Below are 18,343 nucleotides of genomic sequence, written 5' to 3'. Positions count from 1 at the left end.
TAAAGAGTTTTTACCCATTTCTTTTTCTTGAAAATTTTCTTTGTCATCAACACACTGGTACGTAAATTTGTGTTCTTAAATCAAGAATAGAGCGAAATAAAAACTATTGCCAGAAATGTCGAAGCAAAGCTTGTCTTTTTTTAATTTTCCTGAGTCATGAGACCATATCCTCAACTTCTTGAATGTCGAACTTACAAATATATATATGTTATTTGCCGGCCGGGAGGTCAGGCGGTTCTGATTGTTTGTGATGTCGATGTATGACGTTCCGCTGCATTTTGTTGGCTTCACTTTATAAAAGAAATAGAAAACCCGAACATTTTTAACGTCTACTGATGCCTGATGAAAACACTCGGGGGAAGAACCAAAGAAGCACAATTAAAAGCACCCTAAGTTGAACATATACCTTTGAATTCTTGTAATTGTAAACTGCTCGTCCATTTTCATTTACTTAAATAGCGAGAGTTACAGGTGGCACCAAGGGTGCTTACCATTTAGCCAAAAAATCGGAAATTTCGGTTTGAAGTGAAATGGAAAGGTAATTTTCCGGAAATCGTGGACTACGTTTTGAGGTAGTCCTTTTATTCCGGTTGGAACGAACCGACGGAAATTTTCTTACCATTTGGACAAATCTTCCGTTTCCAGGCCCTTTTGAGGACCTCCGCGCGGTTTTTGACATGTTTACAATATGGCGTCTCTATACCGATATAGAACGCGTATGTTTACTTCGACCATAGAAATGTCAGCACTTGTTTAACAGGAGAAATAAGCTGCCTGCCTCTGGTATTCCACGTTAGAAATGTGTTAATAATTTTTCTCAGGACAGGATCAAGCTCGAACGTGCCAATTGTCACCCGACTGTGAAATTCACTCGGTGCGTAGGTGGGAACAGCTACCTTAAAATAATCTTGTATTTTGTTTAAATCGCGTCTCATGGAACAGCTGACGGCAGTAATAATAATAATAATAATAATAATAATAATAATAATAATAATAATAATAATAATAATAATAATAATAATGATGATAATGATAATGATAATGATAATAATAATAATAATAATAATAATAATAATAATAATAATAATAATAAAAGCTTTATTTAACCTGGAAAGAAATAGCATCAGCTAATCTTCTTCGCCAAAAAGTTTGTTTTCTTCCTCAAAATATTCAGCTATATCGACAGAAAACAACACTGAATTTCGCGCTAGATAGAGTGAGCGGAAAGGAACGCCTGGTCGAATAATGGTAAGCGAAATCTCATCCGGTTGGTCGTTATATTCGGAAAATCGCTTACCATTATGCAACGGTCACACCAGCCGGAGTTTCTTACAAATGGTAAGCACCCCAACAAGGAACTTGCTAAAGATTTTTTGAAACTATACATGAGTGCGCGACGCAAAATTAGAAGTAAAGCGCACAGCGTAATGCAGCCGTCGTGTTTCTCGCAAGAAATTCTGATTTCCCTCTTTAACAAAGCCTTGCAGGCTACAAAATGCCATTTCTGTGAAAAATAAAGTTGCGTGAGAAGTGCTCGTGTACAGCTCGCGTGAGTTTTGCTGAAAAAGGCGAGTAACTTTTTCAATACGTTACTGTCCTACATGACAAAATATTTGTTTGCCCCTTTTATTCACGCGTCACGAAGCGACCTGCTAAGAAGTCTAGACCCACCTGCGCAGCAGCATATTATTTAGATGATAGAAAATCCTAATAAAAACGGTAGAGGGACCTGAATTTTGTTTAGTGTATACACGTTCTGTCCCAGCAGCATGCCCATTTCGTGTGCGACGTAATAACGTAACAAGGACATTTGACCCGGCCAACCGATAAATTCTGTTGGAAGCTATAGCAAATGGTCAGGAATGTGTATACAATAATAAATGTACATAAAAAAAAGAAGTGTCGACAATCGATTTCCATATTGAAAGTATTATCTTTCTGGAGAGAATGTTCATCGAGTTGAGTGCCATGAGGCCCAGGGGGGTACTCCGGGATCAAAGTGACGGGGATGATCGAATGGAGGCAAAACTCAGGACCCAAAAAAATCCCTAAGTCTCCCGACATTACCCAAAAAAATCCCTGGACCAAAAAAAACGCCCAAAAAAATCCCTAGTCAAATTACCCCTAAATTGCCAAGGCCGCGCCAAGGCACTTTAGTTTGATTTTAATACCCAAAAAAATCCCCTATTTAAATCAAGTCACCAAAAAAATACCTGCCAAATTCTCCTACCCAAAAAATCCCGGAATCGAAAATTTCGACCCCAAAAAAATCCTTCGCACATCCCCGTCACTTGGATCCCGGAGTACCCCCCCTGGGCCATGAGGCAGACAGTCACGCCATACCCATTTAGTTGCTTATCGTGGGGACACAAAAGACCTGCTTGCTGTAATGTTAGATAGGTGATATATAGCAATTCGACTCATATATTCACACAATGGTCAGTATATTCAGTTGTATTTTTCAAACAGTTTCACAATGTATTATAAGAATAGCATTTAAAGCTTTACAAGATAAAACTACTCAACAACTATTTAACAGATGAATTAATTTGTGAGAATTTCTCAAAGAGATGGGACATTGGTGCAAGTGTTGCAAGTAAGTAAGTAAAGTCTTTATTTAACGAGGGTAACACTAAAATAGCATAAAAACACTAACAAACCAGTGGCCCTCAATAATTATTTACATTAAAATATAAAAATACACAGAACAATACGAATATTAAAACTATGGATAAACTATGAAATATTACGAATAAAAATACAAGAAATACGAGATAAAATATTAAATGGTAAAAAGAGTAAAAGTGTAACTAAATTACAGAATAAAATGAAAGTTGCCGTGAGTCGAAAGCTTGAACTCGATCAGTCTCCTTCTTTTGCTCTGATAAAATACACCGCTGATATATTTAACGAAATTCGCTCAAATTGCTAAGAAACACAACGTAATGATAAATAGCAACACCGGCTATTATTCGTCCCCTTTATTCAGCAATTTGACTTTTATCTGTAGTTTCAAAATTCTACACAGACTCGTATTTTTAAAATGTTTTGATATGCAGATATTATGCTTGGCCTTCCGATATTTCATCCCTGAATTCACATGATTGGAAGGCGAGAATCAATACTTTTGTATCACCACATATAGAAGAGATGAAAGAACCTTGGATAAGAGGTCGAAATTTCTCAGAGACAAATCCAGCCGTGCATAGATTAATATATGCGCCGTTAAACCTCGTGTAATCTACACAGAAACAGGATTAAAACTGGCGGTCATATGCAAATTAGATGAAGTTGCTAAGTGCGTGATCAAGAAACAACTCGTTCTTTAGTTCAGTCTCCGACAGCTCGTGTGTAAAAATAGTAAGATCGCTGAAGTAAGCGTGAGTTGTAGTCGCACTGTCCCTCTTCAAGCCGATGTCGTAGACGGAATGGCCTGAATTCTTGAAGTCAAGAACTGGATTGTCACTGATAACAATTTCCGCTTTCACCTCTCCATTGATGTACAGTCGAACTTTACGATCCGCACGTCCCCAAGTCATCGCCACGTGTCTCCATACATCTGTGTCCACAATGTTACTACAAAAGAATACGAAGTGACCTCATACCATAGATAACAACGTAAAATGACATCTAACTCAGATTTATCACAGCAAACTAGGACTTTTAGCATTATTTATCTTGAACTTAATATGTGTTTATTCCGGCACCAGACAAAAACAAATCGAATTACCCTTCTTTGACTTCTTTATTAACCAGAGCTTGTCCTAGACATGAGATAATGTTGATTATAGCCAAGAAACTTACAAACTTCATTTTTAGATTCATTTTCTATGGATGTTCCTAGACGTTGAATTAAACTGAAATTCAAAATGATTCTTTTCCAATGATTTCATAAGCTTTCATAAAGATATATTTTCCATAGTGATCTTACATTCCTCTGTGATCCCGCAAATGGCGATGAACAATAAAGTACGCAGTTTCTAGATGTATTTATAAGTACAGCGCTGTTTTTGTGATCGAGAAGAGCAGTTTGAGCTCTGCCTAAAAAGCATGTAGATGGTAAACAAATAATGCAAACGGAATTTTTTTAACAGCACAAAAGTTCCCTTTCTTCCAACAAACGCCGCTTTCTTAATTTCCTCGCCTGAAACGCTGGAAGCGAGGGTATATTGAGGAGAAAAAGCCTCACTTACTTAGACCCTGTGCTAACGCTTATCACATCACTGATCGCCGCAACGTTCCGTCTTCCTTGAAAATGCAGTCTACCATCTGGATGAAGGCCAAGCCGAAACTGGTGAGGAGATGACCAATCAGCATAAATTTCTTGTGAACTTGATAATGGCGATACCAGTTTGATCCACACTGCAATGGTCAGGTCGGTTTGTTGGAATGGAATGGCTGATGTCTCGGCAAACGTCCCTTGTGTTCCGTCCAAATACAACACTTTTCTACCACTTTTCCTTACAAACTTTGCAGTTCCGCGTAAACTATTAACAAAGACAATAATTTTTCTTTAATTGCAAGGTTTAAAATTAGATTCGAATGGAAATCTTAACTAACAACTATGACATTCTTACTTAAGCATGTTGTCCGTGCCACTGAGCGTCCAGTAAAAGAGAGTACCTGGAAAACATAATGGATCGATATTGATATAAACGGTATGTCCGAATCTAAAGCCCTGGCCAGACGGTAACGCAAGTGGACGCAAGTAGTAGCAAGTTAAACTTGCGTACAGACTTGCGTTCCCCAGGTGGCCAAACGGACACGCAAGTTTTAGTCGCAAGTGCGCGCAAGTTTTAAAAAAGTCATTTAACATGCAACGAGGTTCAATTCAGTATTTAAAGTAAACTGCAAAAAATGCGTTTACTCGAGCAACCTTTGCTAAAGATTAAGCCGTCTGGTAGCATCACCAGACAAGCTTTGACCTGTAATCTGCAATAGGGTCTAAAGACAGATTCTCCCTGTAACACCTGAAGAAGCTTCCTCATAAAAAAGAGTTGGCATGCACTAGATAGAAAGAATGCACAGAACTAAGGACTAACCTTTCCCAATATGACAATATATCTGAATGGCTTTCCCAGTTCTGTTACGATCCAGCCAGTAATCACCGCTGACTGCTTCTTCCCCTTCAATCGCCTTGATTTCTAAACATGATACTGCTGGTACCTCGGGGACGGATCCAATGGGCACTTAGCAAAAATAACGAAAAACAGAGCAGACACTAGCTTTACGATTACAGTGAAAACTGACATTTAGCAGCTTACGTTTCTGTTTGTCAGTAATCAATTTCTATGTTGAAAAACTAACTTGTTCAACCTTCATTCTAAGAAGGGAAAGATCGTGTTATAAGTCACAACACAATCATAAAAAAATTATTTTCTCGAAACAACCCAATTTTTCATTGTTTCTTTCCTTCTGCAGCACATAAGACGTGTAAGCCTTTGATCTCCTTTAAAAAAAATTTTTCATTTCAATATATGCAAGAAGACCGATGACAGTTTGCGGCTTCTCCGAGCATGCCGAGACTTTACGAGAATGGGGAGAGCACGAAAAACTTAAAAAAAGACTACATCGTGTAGATTGCATTAATGGCCAACACATTCTCAGAACAATTAGTAAAAGAAATGTGTACCAGTCAATAAGGAGAGTTAAGGAGGCTCGATGTAGTTTTTTTAGCCGAAGGGTGGTTGTTTTGAAAATTAAAATTACCTAGGAAGCCAATGTTCGATTTTTGCCAAAATACACCATAATGATCAAATATGACCAAATTTTAATTTTTTACCAGTCACTTAGTCACAACGGTTACCATAGCAACGATTGACGTTTTCTTTTGTTCTCAAACAAGCTTGATTTTCTCGAAATCTAGATTGATTCTTGGTGTTTATTTTTTGATATGTTAAAGTTTAGTACATTGACTAACTGTTGACGAAATTTTAGAAAAATCTGTAAGAGCATTTTCAAGTAAATCAAGAATGAAATTTTCAGAAAAACACCGTTTTAATATAAAATAGGCGCTTTAAAATTGTTTCGTATTATTTGAGCACAGTTACTCTCACTGAAATATAAATACTTACACCATCAAAGACCATTAACTAAAAGCGAAAGACATTTTGCTTTAATTTGTTAAAATATATCGACTGCCGATTGTAAGAAATTATAAGAAAATACCAAAAACTTCATTCTTGATTCACTCTAAAACGCTCTCACAGATTTTCCTAAAATTTTGTGTACAGTTAGTCAATCTACTATACTTGAACATATCAAAAAATTAATACCAAGTGTCAATCTAGATTTCGAGAAAATAAAGCTTGTTTGAGAACAAAAGAAAACGTCAGTGGTTGCTATTTCTGACAAAGCGACGGGTAAAAAATTAAAATTTGGTCATATTTGATCATTATGGTGTATTTTGGCAAAAATCGAACATTGGCTTCCTAGAAAATTTTAATTTTCAAAACAACCACCCTTCGGCTAAAAAAAACTACATCGAGCCTCCTTAAGAGTTATTTATTTTAAACTTGGAGGTCCTGCATGAACACATACCTCTGTTAAAGGGAACGGTCATGTAAATCCTCTTTTGGTCTGTAACATAATCATCAGGACTAGTCTCTTTGCTTCTGTTATTCAATTCGCAGATATTGTCTTCCATCACGTAGTTGAGGCTGCGGCAATTTGGTTTATTCTGGCATCTTTTGATGCAAGCATCTGGCCTGTTCACCTTGAACTTGTCAAACGTGTGACGTTTAAGAGCTTTCTTAAAAAATGACCCTTGAGTCTTGCATTGCTCAGCGGCATTACCAAGTGTGATCCGGGACACCAAGTAGAGGGAAGCACCAATGGTCAGCAGTCTCAAATAAATATAGACCTTCATGTAAGCGCTCTTCAACAATCTGTCCAGAGGGCCCTTGAATAAAAACAAAACATTACAACACATTACTACTGACTCTACTTAAACTGCTGGAGCGATCTGTGGTCATACCTTAAAATATAAAAAAATGGTTTAAACAGATCTAAAAATATAAAAGGATACTTTAAATTTTCGATCGCCTTCTGCGGTCTTCTTCAGAGAATGATGGATTTTGCAAGGTTCGCAGAATTCTAATAAGTTGCATTGACGTTATTGTTCGTTGCCCCCCCTGGGGAGCAACTAGCGATGCGTAAACCCTTGGGAAGGGCGCTCTTTCGTTTATAGTGTTTTTGTCGAGGAAAGAATGTAAAGACTCCAGAAACAGTCTTTTGTTCTTGCTGCTTACACCTGTTTCAAGAATTTCGGCGTAACTTGGATGTATGTCGTGGCCGATTTCTGCATGATGTTTAATCGCGGAGTTGATATTTCCGTTTGTTCCGGGCTTGTGTTCGGCCACTCGTGATTTCCAGCTTCTTAAACAGCCACTTACACTCGATAAACGCCAACATTCAGTTTACAGTGGAGATGCCTACAACAGCTATGGGCAAGAACAGCATAGCCTTCCTGGACACCAACAATACCGTTAATGAGGATGGTAGGATCGAGGTGGGTGTATACCGCAAGACCACACATACGAGCAAGTATTTAGACTTCCATTCACACAGCCCAACGCAAAGCAAGAGAGCTGTCGTTAAGACTCTAATGGACCGAGCTAAGTGCATTCCATCAACAACCGCGCAAAGACAAAACGAGAAACAACGCGTTATTAATGACTTAAAAGCTAACGGTTATCCCGAGAGCTTCATCAAGTCAGCTGGCGAATCAAACAAAACAAACATGCAACCAAGAACCCAGGAGAATCCGAAGGCATACACGTCCATCCCGTATTTGAAAGGAGTGTCGGACCGCGTTCGACGGATTTTGAGCCGCGAAAACATCAAGACAGCGTTTAAACCAGTACGAACGTTAGGAAATGTCTTCAAAAAGCCCAAGGACCGACCGAATAAAGAGCGGTTGAAAGGAATTGTATACAAAGTGACTTGCAGGACATGCTCATTTGCATACGTTGGGGAAAGCAAAAGAAGCTGGAAATCACGAGGGGCCGAACACAAGCCCGGAACAAACGGAAATATCAACTCCGCGATTAAACATCATGCAGAAATCGGCCACGACATACATCCAAGTTACGCCGAAATTCTTGAAACAGGTGTAAGCAGCAAGAACAAAAGACTGTTTCTGGAGTCTTTACATTCTTTCCTCGACAAAAACACTATAAACGAAAGAGCGCCCTTCCCAAGGGTTTACGCATCGCTAGTTGCTCCCCAGGGGGGGGCAACGAACAATAACGTCAATGCAACTTATTAGAATTCTGCGAACCTTGCAAAATCCATCATTCTCTGAAGAAGACCGCAGAAGGCGATCGAAAATTTAGAGTATCCTTTTATATTTTTAGATCTGTTTAAACCATTTTTTTTATTTTTTTTATTTTAAACATTACTACTTTGTAGTGTTCATGTTAGCAAGTGTGATTTACCAAACTTTTTGATGCAGTGAATCACACAACGCAGAGTAAAACCCAGAACGTCTTGATGCCGGATCTCTTTTTGTAGAAATGCTCGTACCAGACGTCACTTAAGCGTGTAGGAAAACTAATTTAAATGAAAGGCTGGCACAGCGGCAAGGGCACTTTTAATAATGTAATAAACCAATATTTTGAATAGTACAACAAGTCTTCTTCAGGGTCAGCGCTAGAATGACCCTGAATAAGACTAGTTGTACTACTTGAAATTTTGGTTCCTTAAAAGTGCCCATGGCGTAGTGCCAGCCTTGCAATTTAATTAGTTTTTCTGTGAATAACTGTTTTGCCATAGGGCGATTTTTGCAGAAGTCATTGGTGTGACAATCAAAGTAGTTTGCAAATTTTATGTCGTCCGGCATCACGCACTGTCCAAGAAGTTCGCCGAGCATCCAAATTGGATACCTCAGTGATAAATTTACAATTGTCCTTCTTAGTTTCTTGTGCTTTGACCCTAACGAATAACGGGAGCGATAATGATAACGTAACAGTTTTAAATTTAATTTTTGTAAGATAATTTCAAACTCTGTAGGTACGCTTCTCAATCAGGTGAAAAAAAGCATCTGCTAGACACCCGCTGGCTTTGTCTTTAAAACTTGGCAATATTGTTTTCTTAACATCTTACCAAAACGACCATAATGACCGATCATAATCCATAATCCAACTCCATTTCAACAATTGGAGCGGTATAGCCTAATTCATTTTATCAAACACTCGAGACAGTATTTTATGGCATTCCCAAGCCTCGAGGACAGAGTTGAACGACACCCAACGGAGAAAAGATACTTAGTTATTTTTACGCCAAAAAAAAATTAATAAACAAATCGAAATTAAGAAACCCGAGAACGGAAACGATCAGGTTATATAGTTTTGCTAACGCTATCACGGGACCGATTATAGCGAACCTTGCACGTTTTTGTTGTTGTCGTTGAACTGTTTTACAAAATTTTCTACTTACATGCAATTTCCTACCTGTGCGAAGAAACTTTCTCCTTCTCTTTCAATTACGGAAGCTATCGACAGCTGGCTCACACTGTTCTTCGTGTAACAGGAGATATGCTCGCTCAATTTGAAAAAAAAATTGTGTAATTTCTTGACGTTGGACTACCTTCACCCTTGACACATGACTATTTGTACTTCGTCGAGCATTTAGTTTTTCTTTTGCGAAAATTTGATCATATACAGTCATCGCTCTGATTGGTTATGGAGTTGTTTGCACGAGGTTACGTAAACACGATTACCATTGAAGTTCATTGTATTTTGGTAAATTTGTTTTGAAAAAGAAATTGCCGGAAAGTTCTTCCTTTTGTTAACGGGCAAACTAGCAAAGCTTACTACTTTTATGCAATTTTTTACCTGTTTGAAGAAAATTTCTCTTTCTCTTTCTCTTTCAATTACGTAAGCATTCGGCAGCTGGTAAATCCTGTTCCTTGTGTAGCAGGAGATATGCTCGTTCAGTTTGAAAAAAAAAACTACCTTTGTGTAATTTCTTGACGTTGGACTACCTCCATCCTTGACGCATGATTGATCACAATGAATAGTCATAACTTTATTAATACTTTTCATATCAATAATTTTTCTTTTATAAAAAATTGATCATACAGTGTTCGCTCGGATTGGTTATAAAGTTGTTTGTATGAGGTTATGCAAACACAATTATGATCGATGTTCATTGTATTTTGGTGAATTTTTTTTAAGAAATTGCCGGAAAATTCTTCTTTTTGTTAACAGGCAAACTAGTAAAACTTACTAACTCTGCTAAAACTGAGCGTATTTGGGTCTGGATAGCTTGTACAGCTTGAAGAAACTGTGTCTATCCGTAAAAAGAAATTAATTATTAATGGTTCGCAGATCTCGAAACTCTGTAGGGACACTTTGTTAGTTATTTCAGTCTCAATCATGTCAATATTTTACTCGGTGGAAATTAACATGTTAGTATTGCACCCTCTCAAAGAAATGTTAGGCTTCCCTCTGATTGAACAGCCTTTCAGGCGACCTGTTTGGACGACTGGGCAGACTTATTTACACGAGGCATGGACTAACTGAAAATACAATCTGATAATTGCAATGACACTATGATTCAGCTACCAGAAGATAAGAAATATAAAATTCCCGGGTGTTTACGTAGCAACAGTCTGATGTAAACACTCGGGAATGTTAAGAAGAATTTGAAGGTACTTATGTAGACACTCGCGTTTAGCTCGGGTTTACATAAACTTTCTGACTTTCCCAAAGACTCGAGATCAGGCTTGCAGGCTGTCGGCTATCACCAGGCTTTGTAAACACGCCCGGCATTTATACCTTTTGACGCCGAATGCAAAGCGTCAAGCTAGTAGAATAAAAATTATTAAAGGCAAGTTCTCGAACTCCTCCAATCATAAGGTCGATTAATAAAACGTTGTTTTATGCAAACGTGCAAAAGTGGTGGACCGGAAAACGTTTATTTAGAGCAATAAAATACAAAAAAAGGCGAAAAGTTAATATTTATGTGATCAAGAAATAATTAAAAACAGTAGTGTAAAACTCGAAAACACTATATTCATTCTTACTTCTAGACACATTGCTACCCAGTCCTTACAAAAACATGGAACAAGCCTTTTATTCAATATCCTCTTTATACTACTCAAGCAAACTCAAGTTAAGTAGGGAAAAGTTCTACGTTAAAGATGGCCTTAAATTGGTTTCCACGAAATCGAATATCACGAACGCATGATCGTCTCACTTTATCTCCTTGTTTGTTTGGAATGGGCAACTACTACTTTCGTAAAATATGACAACGCTAGACAATGCCTGGCGACATTAACTTTGAAATAACTTTTAGAACTAAAGAACACCTCATGATTTCGTCTGCTTCAATTTTAGCGATATCTTCCGTAAATAAAAAATAATAATAAATGGTGTTTATAGTGGTCATGCACTTAGCTTCATATCTCTACGAGGTAGCTAGTTAACATTCCTTTACTTTTAACTTCATTCGCTCTGTCCTCGTTTTTCATTTGATTGGCCTTGCTTTATTGATGTCAGATGTCATTTTTCAGATTAAGGAACTGAATCTGAAACTCCGCTCTACTTATTCAGCACAAATACGTTAAGGTCAAGTCTGCATACGAGCCTAGTGGCGCCCATCAGCGTGTATTTTTTTTAAATTTAGTTTTCTTTATGTTTCATATCCGTTTTCTGCCGTTTGGGTTGCTGGCCGTAAATATTATACCTTATTATAGGAAATTAACGCTTGTGTTAATTAAGGTATTGGAAATTAACGCGACTTAAATTAACGCGAATTGAAGGAAAAATTACTTCCCAATAAAGGAAATTAACGCGAAAGAGAGGGTAACACTTCAAAATGAAGGAAATTAACGCGACGTACACAACTGGAACAAGTTTATTTCAACACTTGTAGGCGTATAATCTTAAACGCAAACAATGTTCATGGTATTTTTCCCACTTCAAGCGTTCTTCGCAGTATCAGCGAAAGTGGTAGATGACCACCCTGATAAAATAATATTTTTCCTTTGAGTTAAGAACGTCTGGACTGTAACGAGAAATTGGGGCCAAAATAATGAAACAAGAACATTGAGAAGCTTGAGAAGCTTAAAATCGGGCGCTTTGCCTTGAAAGGCAGGGTTCAGTACAGCAGAAACCACGAAGCAGTTACTTAAGTAGCACTCAGTCCGACTGTGTTTGTGTAAGTCACAGGGCTTGCATGAGCTGTATTAGTGTGCATAATATAATATCTAGAACGTTGTCGAGATTGCATTATTACTTATGACATGATGGTTTCAATTTATAAATGTATCTCACACATACAAATAAACGATTGAAGTAGACGACTAGACAATGTAAAGTTTTAAGACTTAGCAAAGTGCAGTGTATTGGTATACTGTAAGGTGCGGTTTCACCTGAAGGTCGGTATTTTCCAGGCATTGCACTTTGATGGGACAGTACTACAACTGTTTACCGGGGAACTACTATTGTCAAGAAAATATAACTTTTGTGTGGATTTTTTACTTATGTATAGCAATAAGGTTTGTCCTGAACAAAGTACTGGGAATATCTTATGACCTTAAACGGAAATTTATTGGTGTTAGGTAAGAATTATCATATTTGCGGAGTTTTTGAGTGAGGTGGGGGTCAATAAATATGTTGGGATGGAGAGGACAAAAACGTGACCTGGGGTTTGGGGGTGGTTCCCCACTGTCTTTTTGTGTATGTTGGTGTTCCTAAAGGTTGGAATTGCTTCGATTTTTTTCTAGGCTTAACTAAGAATACGGCGTAGCCGGTTGGTTCTGGCAGGTGCGTGTTTTGTCAAATCTTAAAATCTATCTCGAATAGCGATCTCATTAACGAACTTCAAAAAAAATTAATGTTTAAAAATAAAAGTGTAGTAGTAATAACGGGATTAAGGCCCGGCCAAACGATCGAAATTTGAACGCAAATATCCAATTTTGCGTTCAGTGTTGCGATCTGCACCTTTGCAATGTTGCAACATTTGGATGATGTTGGGCAAGTTGAAATGGTAATTTTCACAAATCTCGCAAATTTTTGAGTTGCGTAGTGTTGATTCGTTTGGCCACATTCACGCAACATTGTTGCGCCTAAGCATGCGCACTAGTTCGATTTGTCGTTTCAAAGAGCCAGTGGAATCATGGGTTTTTGTCTTTAAAATGGCGGACAATGGCGCGCAATTTGAAGAGGCAAAAAAGAAAACGCCAAGAAAGTGGACCGAGAAGGATACAAATTCTCTGATATGTTGGGGCCCGTCCCTGTCTATGGAACGTATTTGAGAAATATACCACTCAAGGGAGGCTAGTAGTAGCGCTACTGATGATATTGCTAAAATGCGCCAACGCCGAAACAGCTCATACTCCTCCATATTGGATACAATCAGCCCACGCTCGCGCCAGACATACGCGACAGATGTTGCGTGATGTTGCGTGCGTTTGGCCACCGCTTCGCAACATCTCACAAATACCCAAATGTTGCGATTGTTGTGTTGAATGTTGCGATCGTTTGGCCGGGCCTTTACATCAATAATATAAAAATCACAAATTACCGTACAGAAATAAAACTTAAAATGGTTCATAAAATCGTTCATCAGCTGTAGTCGTTCATAAATACGTAAATACAGTCACGAGAAGCTTGTTCATGCAAGTCGATGGCTTTCACAATCACAACTACAAGCAAGTCAATCGCACAAAAAATTATTTATTGAGCTGCAGTACCTTTGAAATGAAAGCGCTTCAATTGTATCCTCTTCGATTTTCTTTGGTATTGGATCGTTGATAATTTGAGGAATATACTTTTCTTCCACTTCTACAAGCTTTGAAGCTGAAGACACTTAATATGAGATTTTCGTGCATTATTTAATACTACTCTGAGTTTGCTGACGACAGGTAAACTATCTTTTTAAATCGCGCGTGGATTTTGACAGGAACGATGAATATGAAAAATCTTGTTCTTTTTTAAAATATATTATTTTCTGTGCTTGCAATTCACAGTGGGGTGGTCTTGATGTGTCTTTACTTGTAACTGTACTAGAAACGCGGACTTGTAAAACGCCTCTAGACATTAATTCCTTGGCCACATCATCTTACGGCTCTCTTCAATACTATTCTCAAAAAAAGTAACCTCAAAAAAGTCAGAAGCAAATAAGTCGAAAGACCAATTTGAAATATAACGGAAATGTTCTATTCACGAACGTAGGAGTCGTGTAGGCCCGTCACCTTTATTTACCACATACTGCCCCCAAATTAAAACAGTAACCTAGAAAAAGTCAAAGAAAAAGTCGAAAGACCGAATTTAAAATTTAACGGCAAATATTCTAATGTCACGAACGTAGGAGTCGTGTAGGCCCGTCACCTTTATTTACGATTGACTGTTGATTTCTGGACGGGCCCCGTTCTACCTCGTGCGAGCAATACAAACGACTGCACTCAACAGGCGTCAAGTAGTGGAAAGAAAGAAAATATACACAACTATAGCATCAATCCCGTTGTTTTAGTAGGGGTTTGCAGAACGAAATGTGCTATACTGCAAACTCTCCACGCTAAAAAGACTAAGTGCTCAAAAAAGCTAGAAATATGCCGTCGAAGAAACACACAAGAGCTTCAAACACAAATTGTTTCGCTCGCTAAACCGTTTAGTTTTATCCGATTTACAAGCGCTTGTTTTACAAGTCCGTTCTTCAAGTCCGTGCTTAACAAGCCCTCGTTTTACAAGTCCGCGTTTTACAAGTCCGCGTTTTACTAGTCCTCGTTTTACAAGTCCGCGTTTTACTAGTCCGCGTTTTACTAGTCCGCCTTTTACAAGTCCGCGTTTTACCTGAGTCCGCGTTTTACTAGTCCGCGTCTTACAAGTCCGCTTTACTATCCGATACTACGACCCACTAGTCCGGTCTACTATCATCTCTACTTCCCCCCCTCTAAATATCCTCGGTCCCTCCTATCTCATCTTTCTCTCCACCTCTTCCTTCTCAATGATTTATAATTTTTTTTTTTCTCTTTTCGTCTTCCGGCGTCGCTACAATATCATGGGTTACTACTTTTAATTAATTTTTTTGTTCCAACCGCTATAACTAAACGTCGAGTGTATCTTTCATAAAAAAAATCCGTTATACGCCGATCCACTCACCACTACCTACTCACCAACCTCCGATATTACTCATCTTCTTAATTTTTTTTTTACCCACCTCACCCAAAAATCTCCGCCCGGTTAACCTTTTTAACCTTTCAAAATTAGCGTTCAAATATTCCGTATAAAAAATAACCTTTACCACACTCTTTAAAATCCTCTTCATGAATTAATTTATTTTCTTTTTTTTTCTTTATACTTCATTTTTATATTTTTCATTTTTTTGTTTTTATAATTTTTTTTTTCGTTCCTTTCTTTAATAAAATAAGAATTTTTTTCTGTTTTCTCCGCGTTTAAAATTTTTCATCACTTTGATTTACTTTTCTTTAATATTTACATTCCATTTTTGCTCAGGTCTTCAGAACTCTTACTAACCAAATCTAAATATTCAAAAATCTGTACAAACTTCTACTCTTTGTGACAAACGACTTACGACATTTTAATAAATACACATTCTTTAAATAAAAAAACTTTTACGGCGGAGTCAGGCTCAAAAATACCGCAGATCACACCCCCTTCTATCAGAAACAAAATTATCTAAAAAACTCGTGAGTCATACGTACCTTTTTCTTTACAAAAAACTTTAATTTATATGGGCCCGTCTCGGCCACTTTGTGTTTAACGCGTTTTTTCACACTCCAGTTGAATCAAAGAAAAGGTATTTCCTTCAAACGTGACTGATTCATGTGCTTTAAGTATCTTGAGTTTGATCGTTCTTCGATATAGAAAGCTCACACGTCGAGTTTACGCGGAGGTAGGTGAATTTGCATTCCCGAAAAAGTTGTTTGTTTACGGCTCCAAATTCATGGCTGTAGTTAAATTGTATTTTATCCAAAAGCCCCCACCATACGAGCTAGTTTTTGGCAAGTGAAATAGAAATTTTTCTGTTCATTAATTTTCGTTGAACCGTTGTATTTTTTGGTTTTTTACTTCGAATTTTTTCTTGCGACGTTTGCGTATTTGCCAGTTCTCGGCCACCCTGCTCGCTATCACAGCTTAGCGCTTGGTTTTTAATATAATTTTCTGCTGCTGCAGTAAAATAATTTTTTTTTTCTGCTGACTCTTTTCTTTTTTTACCACTATTTTATTTTCATAATTTGGTATCGTCCCTGATGCGCTAATAGGCGCGTTATCTTCTTTCTAAAAAAAATATAAAAATTTGGGATCGTTATTAGTTTAGGTGATTTTACTGTGAAATATTAGATTTTTTTAAGAGAACTTTTTAGTGGCCGAGAACTGGGCCAAGGTGGCCGAGAACTGGGCCCACAAATGGAGCTTTTATTTTTATTTTGCTCGGGCATATTTTTACCGTCGTACTTTCACAAAACTATTTGTGCTCTGGGAGACGTCTTCTGAGGAAATTACGTAAGTGGCCGAGAACTGGGCCAAGGTGGCCGAGAACTGGGCCCACAAATGAGCTTTTATTTTTATTATTCTCGGGCATTATTTTTGACCGGTCGATAGCTTACACCAAAAGCTGAATTGTAGCTAGCTCTGGGATTTCCTCGGTTCTTCTGAGGTGAAAGTTTACGTATGGCCGAGAACTGGGCCAAGGTGGCCGAGAACTGGGCCCAAAATGGAGCTTTTATTTTTATTATTGCTCGGGCAAATTAATTTTTGACCGGTCGATAGCTTTACACCAAAAAGCTGAATTAGCTAGCTCTGGGAGAATTTCGTTCCTGCGGTTCTTCTGAGGTAATTACGTAGTGGCCGAGAACTGGGCCCCATACTGTACTTTGCACCGTAAGCTTTTTTCTCTGTCCTTCCGCCGGCAAACCTGATTACACATAACCCATCGCAGTGTGCCTGCACATTTCTGTCAAAACTAAAATGAAAACTTCGGTATGCGTCACCCGTAGCGGTTTTGTAGCCCCCAGCTATCCCCTCTTTTTGGCCGCGCCAGGAGACTACGCTCTAGGACGACCAAAGGGTAAACCTTAAATCGGCCACGCCCGATTAATTAAGGTCATGGAAATTAACGCTCCACTTAATTAACGGTGCGGAAATTAACGTTAACAAAAATTAACGCGACTTAAATTAACGCGAATTTTTGAAATTCGCGTTAATTTCTATGACGCGTTAATTTCCTATAATAAGGTAATCGGTAATATTTAAGCTGATCCAAGCCTAACAAGTAGATTTGTTGCTGGAAAAGTAGCAACAAATGGGGATGCCGTAAAGATGTTTTATGCTTTATAATAAACCGTAGACTATATTGGTCGAAAGAGTTCCGTTATAGTTTTTTTTATGGTAAGGGCAACAGTGGATATAGTCACTGATATAGTTCAGGATAAGATTTTTTAAAACTGAGAAACTGAAGGACCGTAAACATGAAGACATTCAATAAATTAATTCAAGGTGCCTTTAAACACACTAAAGAGGAGTACACGGTGCAGAACCTGATAAGGCTCCCTCTTATTGTCCCTCGGGTAAAGTGCATGTCTCAATCTCGGCACTTCTCACTGCGAGCGAAAAAAATAAGATCGACAAAAGATTAAACTCGGAGAATTTCTTGGACAACCATATTTATATATGGCGACCGGTGAGCGGGTGGCAACCTCCTCCAATAGAAAACAATTTTTTTCTCGGGAAGCATTTTGTAAGTTTGTAATATTGGATATTATAATTCAAACTATTCCGCGAAATTTTTTCCTTTGATGTTTCCGAGAATCATTCTAAAAGAAAGAACTGTGGATTACAAAAATTACTTTTAAAATAAGGCTCGTGAGAAACGTCGCGTTGCTGTTTTTTTTTTTGGTTGGTTTCATGAGGAACGAAACGTTTTGTTTTGGATTCGATGTGAACTATTTACACAGCATGTCTACTAGAACGCTCGTTACCACAATGTCAACACGTTGTACTGAAGGTGAACAAACTCTTTTTTCATGTTCTTCAAATATCAAAAGGATAATCTTCAGCAACCCCAATGCTTTTAACAATGCTTTTAAAGTTCGAATAAAGCGATGTATTGGCGAAAAATATAAAGCGACCTCTTAGCGTGTTTACTTTATTGTTAATTAAATTTAAAGAACACGTAAAAAAAAGTTGCGAAAAACGTCTTAATTCACGAGTACTTTTTACTACATTTATACAGTCAAAAAAACTCTTTTTTAATAAAACTTTGTTTAATTAAGAGTACTGTATATTATTTATTTGAGTCAGCGGCATGTAACTGATTTTAAATCAGTTACTGCGGCTGACTTTTCCCATAACATTAAATAATATACAGTACT

At 37.8% G+C, this 18,343-nt stretch overlaps 1 protein-coding gene across 3 annotated transcripts; it reads right to left on the bottom strand.

Moving 5' to 3' along the window:
- Window positions 1-2,545: 2,545 nt before the first annotated feature.
- LOC144633883 (uncharacterized) lies at window positions 2,546-10,328 on the bottom strand. Of its 3 annotated transcripts, none has more exons than XM_078492800.1 (6): window positions 9,837-10,328; window positions 6,541-6,901; window positions 5,043-5,189; window positions 4,578-4,623; window positions 4,194-4,487; window positions 2,546-3,576 (listed from the first exon to the last, which is right to left on the bottom strand). In XM_078492800.1, the coding sequence occupies exons 1-6, from the start codon at window positions 10,044-10,046 to the stop codon at window positions 3,282-3,284; spliced, it is 1,353 nt and encodes a 450-aa protein (XP_078348926.1). In that variant the 5' UTR covers window positions 10,047-10,328; the 3' UTR covers window positions 2,546-3,281. The 3 variants fall into 3 exon arrangements, with proteins under 3 accessions (XP_078348926.1, XP_078348943.1, XP_078348936.1); XM_078492817.1 differs by lacking the exon at window positions 9,837-10,328 and adding an exon at window positions 9,453-9,567; XM_078492810.1 differs by lacking the exon at window positions 9,837-10,328 and adding an exon at window positions 9,439-9,595 and having other exon boundaries at window positions 2,548-3,576.
- Between the last annotated feature and the right edge of the window lie 8,015 nt (window positions 10,329-18,343).

This window comes from Oculina patagonica, chromosome 1 (genome assembly GCF_052425735.1).
Source record: "Oculina patagonica isolate OP01 chromosome 1, crgOcupat, whole genome shotgun sequence".
Taxonomy (NCBI): Eukaryota; Metazoa; Cnidaria; class Anthozoa; order Scleractinia; family Oculinidae; genus Oculina; species Oculina patagonica.
The sequence above is the reverse complement of the archived record's forward strand: the minus strand, read 5'-3'. Positions and strand labels throughout refer to the sequence as shown.